Source organism: Pleurodeles waltl, chromosome 7 (assembly GCF_031143425.1).
Source record: "Pleurodeles waltl isolate 20211129_DDA chromosome 7, aPleWal1.hap1.20221129, whole genome shotgun sequence".
Taxonomy (NCBI): Eukaryota; Metazoa; Chordata; class Amphibia; order Caudata; family Salamandridae; genus Pleurodeles; species Pleurodeles waltl.
In genome coordinates, this window is record NC_090446.1 from 135,763,742 (window position 1) to 135,777,390 (window position 13,649).

At 45.2% G+C, this 13,649-nt stretch overlaps 1 protein-coding gene across 3 annotated transcripts in view; it reads left to right on the forward strand.

Annotated features, from left to right (window-relative positions):
- KIF3B (kinesin family member 3B) overlaps window positions 1–13,649 on the forward strand; it is an 89,605-nt gene that overhangs the window by 44,610 nt on the left and 31,346 nt on the right. The window contains exons 2-3 of one of the 3 annotated variants that reach the window (XM_069243386.1): window positions 8,701–8,794; window positions 12,003–13,481. In XM_069243386.1, the coding sequence (XP_069099487.1) occupies window positions 12,066–13,481 (1,416 nt within the window). In that variant the 5' untranslated portion in view covers window positions 8,701–8,794; window positions 12,003–12,065. Of the gene's footprint in view, window positions 1–8,647; window positions 8,795–12,002; window positions 13,482–13,649 lie in introns of all 3 variants that reach the window. The other 2 variants (XM_069243387.1, XM_069243385.1) reach the window with 2 other exon arrangements.

Sequence of the window (13,649 nt, forward strand, 5' to 3'; positions counted from 1 at the left end):
GAAACAAACTTGCAGTTAAGACTAGCCTTCTTAAGTTTCGAGTCTCCTACACCTTTATACACTATAGGCTACAATTCTCAGCAGCCATAGAGGGGTAACAGTTCTGGGTGAATGTCTAATGGTAGGAGACATGAACAAAGAGTAAGGAAATAGGAGAAGGCTTCAGCAGGAGCACAATGGATGCAGAGTCAAAGTATTAATTTGATGGCCTGAAAGAAACGACGAGGGGGAGGTTCAGGAATGGGAGCTGAGGGGGTGGGGGAGGGAAGTTTTGTATGGTTTCCTTAGGGACACTTCTGCGGTATAAGGAGAAGCCCTCTGGATAGAATGAACAGTGTGCTGTAATACATCACATAACGACCATTGAGTAGATCGGAGCACTTATTTTTAGGGGCCGCCAAATGATCATGGGTTTGTAATTAGTATTCCATAAAGTCAATAAAGTGTTAAAAATAAAGGAGGAAGTTTGTTCTATAAGAGTCACTGCAGTCAACCAGCTGAAAAGCTTTGGGTATCAAAGCAATGGTGGCCTCACTGATTACCACTCAGAAGCAGTCCTACCTCCTTAAATGCTGTATAAATTGCCAATGAACGTGGCGCAGCAGGTGTACATTAGATTTAAAAAACATTCTAGCAGAAGACCTTTCGGTCTAGTTATCTTTCCGAACTGCATTTCATTGATCACCACAATTACTTCCTCACCACACTATTGTGGTTCTATGAGGGGCTGTTCATATCAAGTATCACAAATGGTCTACGCCTGCAGCCATGTAAAATGTATCCTGGGGCTACCGCTTCCACTTCATGAACCATATTGTATAGACATTCATAATACTTAGAGCATTCCCCTGTTATCGCCTCAGGATCCATAGCTACTCACTTTTAGTCTGCTTTGATAGTGATTACTAAGAGCAGTTGGCTGCCTCTGTAGCCGCCGCAGCACTCTACTTGCTTTATGCCCAATGGCATAGAGCTTAATTTTGAGATGCAAGCCTGGCTTTCTGGGCGTCTCCCAACAGCAGTTGACTATATCTCTTAAAGAAGGAAATTTGTGGCCTTTGTCCTAAATTGCCCTTCAAATGTCAGGATTTCCGATTCCATCAATGCAGTTTCAGACAGCCTGTTTGTCCAATGTTTTGCGATGTAGCCGTTGGCCCCATGTTTTGCTTTCACTAATGACCAAGCTGACAAAAATCTCTGGAATGCACTTCTTAGTTTAAAGACGACACTTATTATTATTCCACCACAAGGTTCCTAAAAAGGGAGTAGTAGGTTGGAGGCACACGTTTAAAAATAGTCACAGCAATGAAAGGAAAATATATCAAAGTGATTCTCAACTGCAATGTACACAGCAAATATATGTGATTATGTTATAGCATAAATGCAAAACAAAGCATAAAGTCAACATTTATCACCGTAGGGCCTGCCAATACTCTTCTTTCTCGTGCTAGCAAGTTGATGACCCCTGTTCAACTGCGAGAAAGAGATTTCCACCCTTCACAGGAAAATGTCAGGCATTTGATGTCCAATTCTGACTGAAGTCTCAGAAAGGCCCTTCCCTCTCAGATGTAAATATTCAAAACATGCTGGCTACTGTAGGTCAGAGTTGGAAGAAAATTTTTTGAAAAGTGGCCAAGATTTCAAGGCTCCCTCTTCCAACCTGTTCCCTGCTCTGAAGGAAAAACAAAAAATATGCCCTTCCTTATCATGCTATCGTGTTCGGTAAGAGAAAATACGAAAAGCACAAGCTTAGTTTACCATGTGGAAAAACACAGCTCATCTGCAATGTCTCAACTGCAATGTCTAACGCCACGATAAAGCCAATAGGCAGCTAAACTGAATATAAATTGTAATCTGCAACTGGTGAACACTGAACAACTAATATGCACAGTGGTGAAACACAGTCAGTGGTCAAACCAACCTGTTTTCACTACACCCCACCTCCCACTTCTGCTTTTTTACTTGAAAGCCTCAAAGGTTGTCACAGGAGAGTCCAAGGATCCCATACAGAGCTGAAAATACTGTTTTATTTCCTCCCTCGGAATGATCTTCAGCTCTGTATTTAGCGTCCACCAAGCAATGTGCGCTACATTCTCAGACACGAGCACACCATTGTTGATTGTGGTCTTGTCTGGTGCATCCTCTGAGAACTTAACCCGTCCCCAGCATCGATTTGGGACCTAGTAACCCTATGTACATCAGTCATTGGGTTCAGAAATAGTCAATACAAGAGAATGACCTAGATGACCTAGTAAAGAATATAAATCCTGTTCACGTTGGTGATGCATGCACCTTTCATCAGGAAGTCAATGGACTGTTACATCTGGAGGGTTGTAGCATCCCAATACATGACTTCCCAGAATCTTCACTGGCACCCCCTGGGGCACACTACACGCCACAGAGCTTTTCATCCAAACCCTATAGAAATATGAATCACATCAGCCCAGTCCTGATGTAACTTCATCGGCTCCCCTTGCCAGCCCACGCTATTTTCAAAACCAGTAGCATTATTTACAAAGTAATCACGACCAGTACCCCTACTTATGTTTCACACAAGCGCACCATGTCAGGTGATTTTTGGTACACCCCAACCAGGACACCATCAGAAGCATAGAAAATACCAGACAGTAGGCTTTTTCCATCTATGAACTCAGAATTTGCCCCAACACTGCTCCAATTTAAGAAAAAGTTGAACACACACCTCCTTTAAAGTACACTACATTACAACGCATTTACAGTCCACAAGCCAGGTATGTTTTGCATCACTGGTTGACTTTAAGCTCATCTTTGTCTTAGTACAATGTTGCACTAGATCTTGAAGAGGTTCACGCTGTAGACATACCACATCCATACATTTGTCAACCCAAAGGTCTCTAAAGGAGATGGGCCATTAGCACTTGTACCCTTCTGGTCATCTCTGTGCTACCTCCTGTCCATCACACCATTGGTCTCATCCAACAGTCATGAGTCCCAGTGGGGCCTCTAACTTGAAGGGCTCTATTTGCTGCAGAAATGTATTGGTCAGTGGCGGTGAGGCATAGACATTTAAGTACATCACTGTGGATCCCCTTACTGACTAAGAGACCGTCATGTGCCACATCCTGGTCATATTAAACAGGATTTTGTTCCAAAGAGTATCACTGCTATCTTGACTCTGCATGGAGAAACCTGCATGGTGAGCCTGCCCAAATCTATACCTATGAAATCCCAAGTAGTGCCCAAAAACCGGATCTCTTAAAGCAGAAGGATGCCTGGCATATAGCTTTACAGTCTGCAGCATGGCTGCTCTCTTTAATTGTGTTCGAGACCATTGATATTCAGTATTAGTAGTAGGATCCCTTTCCATCTGTGTTGTGAAGCATTGTGGTAATGTTCAGGCGTCTGCTTAGACCGAGTGTTGTATATAAAAGAACTATCCTAATTGCTTAGAGAAACATAAGAATAAATAGTATGATGAAAATATCCAGCGAACAATCTCAATGCCCTCCCCTTACTTCTTAATACGAAGCATCTGTCACACATACCTAGGTAGACTAGCCACTAGCTGTCCTCTGAGCAAGTCATTCCCTACCTCCCCCTGTGACAGATATGCAAAATACAGGAAATCAGTAGCAAAACCCTCCTCCCTCACGGTGTGCCAATAATAAGTGTATCTGCTCCTTTAACTTCATCTGTGTCTTATCTGAGGATGTACCTTAACTGCTTCTGCTCCACTGGCTTATTTTCACTATGTATCATCAATTATGCATCTATAGCTCTCTTTCTCTAGTTTACTCATTGTCCCATACGTGTGTTTCCTCTGGGATACACTGCTGCATTTCCTCCTCTGGGAGTCACCAGGTCCTTTGTCTCTGGTTCTTCTGTTGGTGCTCTGTCTGGGTGATAACTCGGTCACTGCAGTAGCTCTGCTGGTTCACTAGTGGGTGAGGTCTATGATGTTCACCAGTTTCTTGGGGGCACAGCTACCGACTGAGTCTATGTTGTGTGCCCTGGGTGTGCCCACTGTTGTACACTGCAGTAATCCTACAAATGCTTCTTCTCTAAGGTTGTGCCCACTCCCCGTGAAAAATGGTACCAGCCATTCACAAGCAGCCGCAAAACAACTGGATTTTCCTGCTGTGACTACTCCTCAAGCTGCCAGGGACTGAGCTCCGGCTCCCATTTTGCACTCGGCATGGTAAAGTCTGCTCTGGCAGCTCATCAAACAGTACTAACTGCATCTGCCACTGCCTCCTCAGGCCAAACTATATCCCCGGCTGTACACCCAGCAGCGCCAGGTGTTGCAGAGGGTCAGGCACCTTAGAGTTAAGTACAGGCCCTGCATTGGTCCAGGCAGCCATTCTCTCTCCCCCCTTCCCCCCTCCACCCACCCCATCTAAATTAGACCCCAGAGAAAGACCAAGCCATTCACTCATCAGTTTGTATGGATTTCAGGCAAGTTGATGAAGCAGTACTATGGGACAGACAGGTACTAGAGTGGATCCTCAGGGAAGCACGTCTGCCTTGTTAGTTGTCAAAGCCATGCCCTCACAATAATTTTTTTTAGTTTTCATAAAAGTAGTCTTTAGCACCAAGCATATATTCCGTTCTGCTCTGTTTTAATATTAGAGGTTTTCTGGCATGCCTGCCTGTAGGTATCTGTTTGCCCACCTGCTGCCTGAGCCGAGTAAAATGGCAGAAATTGGACAAATGGGAGGAAATTAACATTTCCTTCGAAGTCTTATTTAAAGATGACACAATGCAAGATTTAGCAGATTACATACATCTGTCACGTTTAGGTCTCAAATACCAGACAGTGCTGGTGTTGTATATTGTGAGATGTATTGTTAGCTTACAGTGGGCTTAGAGCCTCACCATTGGTTAGCATTGGGTGGCTCAACTATCACTTTCTTTTACTTACTTCTTATTTGGTAACTTGTGTGAGCTTTACTTCCTCTGCGTGCATTTGTCCCTTCCCTGGAGCATGGACCCATTACTTGTGTTCTTCCACTGCTCACTTTTCAGGTGCTAATTTTGTTCTTTTTGTTTGTGTGTTCTCTAGTTGTCGCCCCTTGTGTATTATTTCCACACAGCCACCTCTGGTGTGCTCGTGTTGCTCTTTCTCTGCCCGTGAGCAGCTTCATGCCCCACCTCCATGTTGCACTATCTCTTGTGTGCTTCTCCCCCACCTGCAATTCTTTCTTGTTCGTGTCCCTTTCCACTCAACTCCACGTAGCACCTCCACCCTCGCCCTCAGTGTTGCTTCCCCCAACCATGCCCCTTTGTTGCTTCCACCCTCCTGTTGTGTCTCCATCCTCTGATTCCAACACCCCCTCACTGTTGCTTCCTCCACCCACTATTTTTATCTTTTTGTTTACCGATCCAACTAAGATCAGTAAACAAAACAAGGAAAAAAATGCGCTTGAGTCCTTTTCTGAATACACGCATGCTTAGTGCAAGTGCCTACAAAATGACGCAGCGGTCCGCATCCTTAGCATTTTTTCCCTCTCGTTAGGCCAAACCCATTGCCAAAGCCAAAAGGTTCCAATGGAGAGACCTACTAACTTTGCCGATGCTGTTTACTACATGCCCTCTAAAAAAAAAAAAAAAAAATGGGGTTCTCTCTTAAACCCCTGTGTTCCTAACCTGTTATGGCCCACTCTGTACAAGCAAGGCAGACGCATGAAAGGGAAAGTTTGTTTTTTCCTTAGCCCTCATTCATTTCAGGTGAAGTTATAAAAGCATCCGAATTGAGTGATGGTCAAAATCCAGATGGTTTAATAGTAAAATGTTTATGGTTTTCTCAATAGGCAGGTGCTGTCATGTCAGGGTGGGTGCTCTCAGATGGGGTAACTCACTCAGACAAAAAGCAATTTGCCACAAATGTGCTCTCTATTTGGAGCACAACCCCCTGCAAGAGGCCAACCCCCAAGTGCGCAGTCTGTGTGCAGCACGATGTTAGCCACAGGACCAGGCTCCTACCCACTTCCATTTGGGTTAGAAGTTCAGGGTGTGCTCATCATAAACCCTTATGTGCCTTTTGTATTGTAGGAAGCTGGCTCTGTATATACTATATCAAAATGAGATATAGTGTGCACAGAGTCCAGGGGTTCCCCAAAGGCTTAACATAGGCTAAAGTATATAATACTAATGCTCTCTTTTGTGGTAGTGTGGTCGAGCAGTTAGGCTTATCAAAGGGTAGTGCAACGCATTTGTTGACCACGTACAGACAACAGAAGCACACACTCAATGACTCGACTCTAGATCAGTGTTTTTTACATAGCATAAATATATTTTCTTAATTTATTTTTAGAACCACAAGATTCAAGTTGCAGGTAAGTACTTCAATAGATTTGTATTTCACATATATATCAATAGTACTTTGTTTGAAATCGCTAAGTTATACAGTTTTTGGAATATTGGCAATTATCTGTTTTAAAAGTTGACAGTGTAATTTTCAGAAACAGTTCCTGTGGGGAAGAAATATTAGTTCTATTTGCAGGCAAGTACAAAGCCTACAGTTTCAGTCTCCAGGTTTTAGGAAGTCCACCACTCGGGGTTCATGTTAGACCCAAACACCCACCACCAGCAGCACAGGGCCAGCTGGGTGCAGAGGTCAAAGTGGAGCAATTTTAACGTGGGCTCCTATGGAGTCAGGGGGCACTCGGAGTTAGATCTGCAGGCAAGTAAGTACCCGTGTCTTCGGAGGGCAGACCTGGGGGGTTTAGAGGAGCACTGGGAGGCCACAAGTAGGCACCAAACACGCACCCTCAGTGGGACTGGGGCGGCCGGGTGCAAGGTGCAATCAAGGCGTCGGATTTCCAATGGTTCTCTATGAAGGGACCACAGGGGCCACTCAGATACAGGCAAGGTCCAGGGGGTCATCTCGGGCAAACCACAGGCTGGACAGGGAGGAGGGCCCCCTGCTTGAACGTAGCTGCACTGTGTTCATGTTCTCCAAGGCCTGGGGGCTGCAAGTGCAGTGGGTCATTAGGCGTCTGATATCTTCTCCAGAGCTTTTGCGGTCAGGGAATCCTCTGGATTCCCTCTGCAGGTGTCGTCGTGGAGAGGTCATCCCAGGATGGGCACTTGCTTACAATCGCCTGGGATCCTCTCTGGTTGGATGGGCCACCTGGACACGGGCCGTGGGTGTCGGATGTAGAGTGGTCAGGACTCACGCATTTGTAGTGGTGCTGGAGTCCTTGGTTGTTGTTTCGTCATGGATACGACCGCTGTCCTTGGGAGTTCTTGGTCCTTTTGGGTACAGGGCAGCCCTCTGGAGCGTGGCAGAGGTCGCTGGTCCCGCTGGATGCGTTGCTGTTCTTGTGCAGGTTCTTTGAAGCAGGAGACAGGCCGGTAGGGCTGGGGCAAGTCAGTTGTTGTCTTCCTTCTTCTCTGCTGGGGGTTCAGCTAAACAGTTGTCCTTCTTTGTTGTCAGGTCGCCAGGAATCTGGTGAGCTGGGTTCAGGGAAGCCCTACAGGGGTCAGAGATCAGGAGCCAAAAGCTACTGTCCCTGAGGGTGGTTACACCCTCCCTGTCTCCACTCCCTTTGGGGAAGGGGGGCACATTCCTAAACCTATTGGTCCCTGTCCTCCAAACCAAAATGTAGGATTCTGCCGGGAGGGGGGTCACCTTAGCTCTGGTCACCTTAGGGGTGGTCCCAACTGAGGTGGTCACTTCTCCCTGCTTTCATAATGTTTCCGCCTGACTTGCCACCAAAAGTGGGGCTTTGTCCAGGGTGCAGGCACCTCCACTAGCAGGAGTGCCTGGGGGCACTTTAGCATGAGGCTTAAGCCTTTGAGGCTCACCGCCAGGTGTTACAGTTTCTGCATGGGGGAGGTGTGAACCGCCTCCACCCAGGACCAGCTTTGTTTCTGGCGACCGAGCACAAAGGCTTTCACCCCACTTGGTCAGAAACTCAATTGGAAGTGGCTGGCTGGCACAGACTGGTCAGTCCTGCACTAGCAGTTTGGCTAACATACAGGGAGCCTCTAAGATGCCCTCTGGGTGCATTTCTCAATAAATGTCACACTGGCATCAGTGTGGATTTATTGCACTGAAAAGTTTGATACAAAACTTCCTAGTATTTAATGAAGCCATTATGGAGCTGTTGAGTTCGTATTGACAAACTCCCAGACCATATACTCAGTAGGGCTACACTGCACTTACAATGTCTAAGAATGGACTTGGACACTGTAGGGGCATATTGCTCATGCAGCTATGCCCTCACATGTGGTATAGTGCACCGTGCCTTAGGCCTGTAAGGCCTGCTAGAGGGTTGACTTACCTATTCCACGGCAGTGGTTTGTAGACATGGCACCCTGAGAGGGGTGCCTTGTCGACTTTGCCTTTTACTCCCCACCAGCACACACAAGCTGCAGGGGCCTGGTGAGGGGTCCCCCAGGATGGCATAATACATGTGTAGCCCTTGGGGACCTTTCCTGGCCCCACTGCCCTTGGTACCAGGGGTACCTTTTACAAGGGACTTAACTGTGTGCCAATTGTGAAAACAAAGGTACAGATTTTGAGAAAGAACACTGGTGCATGGGCCTGGTTAGCAGGATCCCAGCACACTTTTAATCAAAGTTGGCATCAACATAAGGCAAAAGGTGGGGGGTGTAACTATGTCAGCAGTGGCACCTACACCTTTTAATCTTTTTTTTTCAGAACTCTGGGACCAGGTCAGGTAATGGTGGCCATATCTTTCTCTCATGTTACAGCCAGCCAGTCCGATTGTTTTGGTACGAAGAGTCCTTCTCCTGACCACCAGTACTGAAATGGGCACCAGGTGAAAAAGCTCACAGCCAGTCAGAAGTGAGTATTTTGGGTTTTTCAGGAATCCACTGCCTATATAAATACCTTGACTATCCTGAAAATATACCTTTTGATATCATTAAGTTGCCAGATATTCAAAACAGGCCGGTCAGGATTCGCCGACACAACACGGTTTGGGAATGTCCAAGGTTAAGGGATTACTAGGGGAAACTACATGAAGGCTGTGTACTACTTCTTTTCTAACACCCCAAGAATAGCAAAGCCAGCGTCAAATTCTTAAATCTGGTGCTACATTTAGCCAAGAGGGCAATAATGTTGAGATAGAAACCAAATACAAACCCACCACTTGCTAAATGGGTAAATGAATTTCTACATTTGGACATAGCAGACAGTCAAGAATTACGAAGAGAAGGTGTAAGGGGGACATGGAGAACTTCTAATTACACAACACTAGGACAAGCAGCTAGTGGCATTTTTACATAATAGCAAGATCATTAATAAACCCAGCGCAGCTCACTGGACAACAGCAGTATAATTATAAAAATACGAAAATCTCAATGAGCAGAATATCAGTTACTGCTCCTCCAAATTGTAGAATTGGGAACTTCAGTGCCTAAAGCCTGGTAAACAACACTTATCAACTAAGGCATAACTATGAGGTTTCCCATAGAGACAACACACCTATGTGTTTGTTAAGGGGAGTGGGGAGAAGTTGAATGTTAGTAATTTAGTTGTATGCTGATAAGCACTGTCATAACTCATTCAAGATGCTCAAGTTAGTTGATTTAATTCTTTTTGAGACATAAAACTGCACGTTCTGGTGTAAAATACAATCATTGGAAACCATTTCAAGTTTTACATTCTTTGGCACAAAAGTTGAAGAAAGTATTATGGGAGACCCTTGTCCTGCGAACTTTACAACATCAGCCGGGATTTGATAAATGGGATATAATAGGGATTACTATAATGGGACACGTTGGGATACAAGGAAGGGTGATTCCATGGCTAGATCTACAAGAGAAGTACCAGTTACATTCGGCTGAGGTCTACTGGTACTTACAAGTCTGACATGCCCTACAAGCTAGCCTTCCAAAGGGTCTAGACCTGCCAGCATCCTCAGCCCAGAGGATATAATATTGAATGAATATATGCCCACAAACGCAATTTCACTCACCTACAAAAAACTGATCAATAACATGCCTGATGCTGTGCAACAATTGAGAGAGAAGTTGGGATTTTTAAGGAAGGTTAATGGGAAGAGGCCATGGCATCCTCAAAAGTGATTGCTGTGTCTGGATTTTGATTGATCCAGGTCCAAATCCTACATTGCTCCTACTATGCGAAAACCACCATGGTTCAGACGGGACGGTTATGGGGGATGATCAGTGCTTGCGGGCAGGTGGGCACCTTCTTCGACATCCACTGGGACCATCCTCTTCTGCAGGGCTACTGGTCTGAGGTGTTGAATTGCTTGTAATCGATTGGGGGTGCAGCCCTTACCCGATCAGCTAACTTGTGTATTCTGCATGTCTGGAGTTGAACTGAGAACATGAGAGCCGATAGATTGTGGATAATAACGGGGATAGTGCTGGCAAAGAGAAACATTGCTAGAGCCTGGGGCTCTACCCACCATCCAGATATCGAGTCATGGAAAAGGGATTTTGTATTGGTGCATGTTTGCAGAACAGGTGGTATGAGAGAAGAGACTTCCCCAGGAAATGGGAAAAAGTATGGGTGGGTTGGAATGCTCACAGGAGTAATATTTGTACATATGCTCAACATGGAGCTACATGAGACTCGGACCACAGATGTACAGTCCTCAGTGTATGTTTGGGGCCTCAAGTTGAGAGGAAGAACTGTGATGCATACAATGTGCACCCGTGCTGTGTCTGCTGATTGTATACCTGTGTGATGCTTTAATAAAAAGATTTAAAAAAAAAAAGAAAAAGGTTGAACAAAGTCGGCTGACATGTCTGTTTTCTTAACCAACTTAGGAGATGGTAATTTTGACCCTTCATCCAGGTTAATTCATTTTACTGCCTTCTAAACCCTCATTAAACTTTATTTAGAGGCTCGGGCCTAGAGAGAATGATGTGGGCAAAACTACATTCTCTGGGAGTGTCGGTTAGCAGCATTGAAGTGCCCCAGGAGAGGTGTATTGTCTACAGTACAAAGCAACTGAGTGCTGCAGCGAAGAGAGAGCAGAACAACTTCAAAATTCCAGTATGTTGTGGAGTTAGCTCTCCGAGTGCTAGACAGATGACTGTTGTAACTTTTATTTTCCTTCTATGACTGTTGGATCTTATTTGGCACCTTCTAAGAAATTGAATTTCAGTTGTCTTCTCCTATGCATAGGGTGGCCCTCTTGAACACTCCTTGCATGAGTAAGACCCCATTGACCTTTTTCTCTGGTGCCTTGTCTAATCTTTTCCCTGTCCACTAAAATATAATTGACTCATCCACTGAATCCCCTTCCACCACTCACCTGCACAAACACCTTCCCTGCATAAAGTATCAGATCTTATGTTCTACCTCCACGTTAAATCTCCTTTCACACCTCTTCCTAGTCTCTTTCCCTTCAATTGACTTGCCCCTCCCCTAGCCAATAAACTTTCACTGCCTGTTTCCCTGTCTAAGCACATTCCTCGTCAGCCCCAGTCAGATTACTGACTTCACTTGTTTACAAGTCGAATCTTTCAAACCCACTGTCTTAGCACCCCTATTCGCTGCCCATCTCGCTCACCCTTTCTGATTTTCACCTTCTCTAACATTTTTACTTTACTTCATGCCTACATATAGATGAGTGTATTATATATCAAGTAACAGTAGTCAAATATGTGACAATTATAGGGGTCTGATGTAGTCCTTCCATACATTACAGCTGGCTGCTTTTCCACACCAGTATTTTCATATTACACAATAGGTGCTGAAAATAAACTTTCAGTGGCCTCTAAAGGTGCTGGAAGGAGAGCTGGAAATTACAATATTTACCTCCAAACATATGTTCAAAAGTCACTGCCCTAGCTTTGCATCTGACAGTACACCATGCACCTAACTAATCCGATTTGATCGAGACACAACATAACATAGTGTCTCCTTCTTAGGAGGTAAGAAAATGAGCCTTAGATTGATTGACGTGTCTCCTTATCGAATATTTTTCATTCAGATTCAGTTAATAACAATGCCTTTATGCACCTAGTTTGTTATGCTTCAAACTGACCTCAAACCGATTTGTTTTGTTTTCTAGGACCCGTCGCTGTACTGGCATCTTGCATGTCAGTGACGCCTGCTCTGTCCCCATCACAGCACCATGTCCAAGTTAAAGAATTCAGAAACTGTCCGGGTGGTTGTCAGGTGTCGTCCTATGAACAGCAAGGAATTGACTGGCGGGTATGGAAAGGTCGTAGAGGTGAACGTCAAGTTCGGTCAGGTGGCAGTGAAGAACTCTAGAGGTGCAACAAATGAGTTACCCAAGACGTTCACCTTTGACGCAGTCTATGACTGCAACTCAAAACAAGTTGAACTCTATGATGAAACTTTCAGACCACTGGTGGACTCTGTCCTGCAAGGTTTTAACGGGACTATCTTTGCATATGGGCAGACTGGAACAGGTAAGACGTTCACTATGGAAGGGGTGCGTAATGACCCTGAGAAAAGAGGGGTCATACCCAACTCTTTTGAACATATATTCACTCACATCTCACGGTCCCAGAATCAGCAGTATCTCGTCCGGGCATCTTATTTAGAAATTTATCAGGAAGAAATACGGGACCTGCTGTCAAAGGATCAGAGCAAGCGTCTGGAGCTGAAGGAGCGACCTGACACTGGTGTCTATGTGAAAGATCTGTCCTCATTTGTAACCAAAAGTGTGAAAGAGATTGAGCATGTAATGAATGTAGGAAACCAGAACCGTTCCGTTGGGTCCACTAACATGAATGAGCACAGTTCTCGCTCTCATGCCATTTTCATGATCACGGTAGAGTGCAGTGAGGTGGGTCTTGATGGGGAAAATCACATCCGTGTGGGAAAGCTAAACCTCGTTGATCTTGCTGGAAGTGAGCGCCAGGCCAAGACGGGTGCTCAGGGGGAAAGGCTGAAAGAAGCTACTAAGATTAACCTCTCACTTTCTGCCTTGGGGAATGTTATCTCTGCTTTGGTGGATGGGAAAAGTACTCATATTCCGTATCGAGACTCAAAACTTACAAGACTGCTGCAGGACTCGTTGGGTGGCAATGCTAAAACTGTGATGGTGGCAAATATTGGCCCAGCATCATACAATGTTGAAGAAACTTTAACCACCCTTCGCTATGCCAACCGTGCCAAAAACATCAAAAACAAGCCTAGAGTGAATGAAGATCCCAAGGATGCCTTGCTGCGGGAATTCCAGGAAGAAATTGCCCGTCTGAAAGCACAGCTAGAGAAGCGTACTGTGGGCAAACGCAGGCGAAGGGGCAGGAGGAGAGGGGGAGATGAGGAAGGCGATGGTGAAGATGATGATGATGATGATGATGATGATGGCGAGGATGATGGCGAGGATGGAGTAGATGATAAAGAGGACTACTGGAGGGAGCAACAAGAGCGCCTGGAGAAGGAAAAGAAAGCAATCATTGAGGATCACAGCTTGGTGGCAGAGGAGAAGATGAAGTTGCTTAAGGAGAAGGAGAAGAAGATGAATGATCTAAAGCGAGAGAAGGAAGCCACTGAAATGCTGGGTGCTAAAGTCAAGGTGGGTAATGAAAGGGAAATGGAGCATTGGGTGGGAGGTGGCGGGTGATATAAGATATGTTGGAGTTAAAAGTTGATTAGTCAAATGGATTTTGTGCTGTTATATGTGATAATGCCCTAATATATATCCTTTACAAACTTTGAAAAGCTGTGGGGAAATAACTTTGCA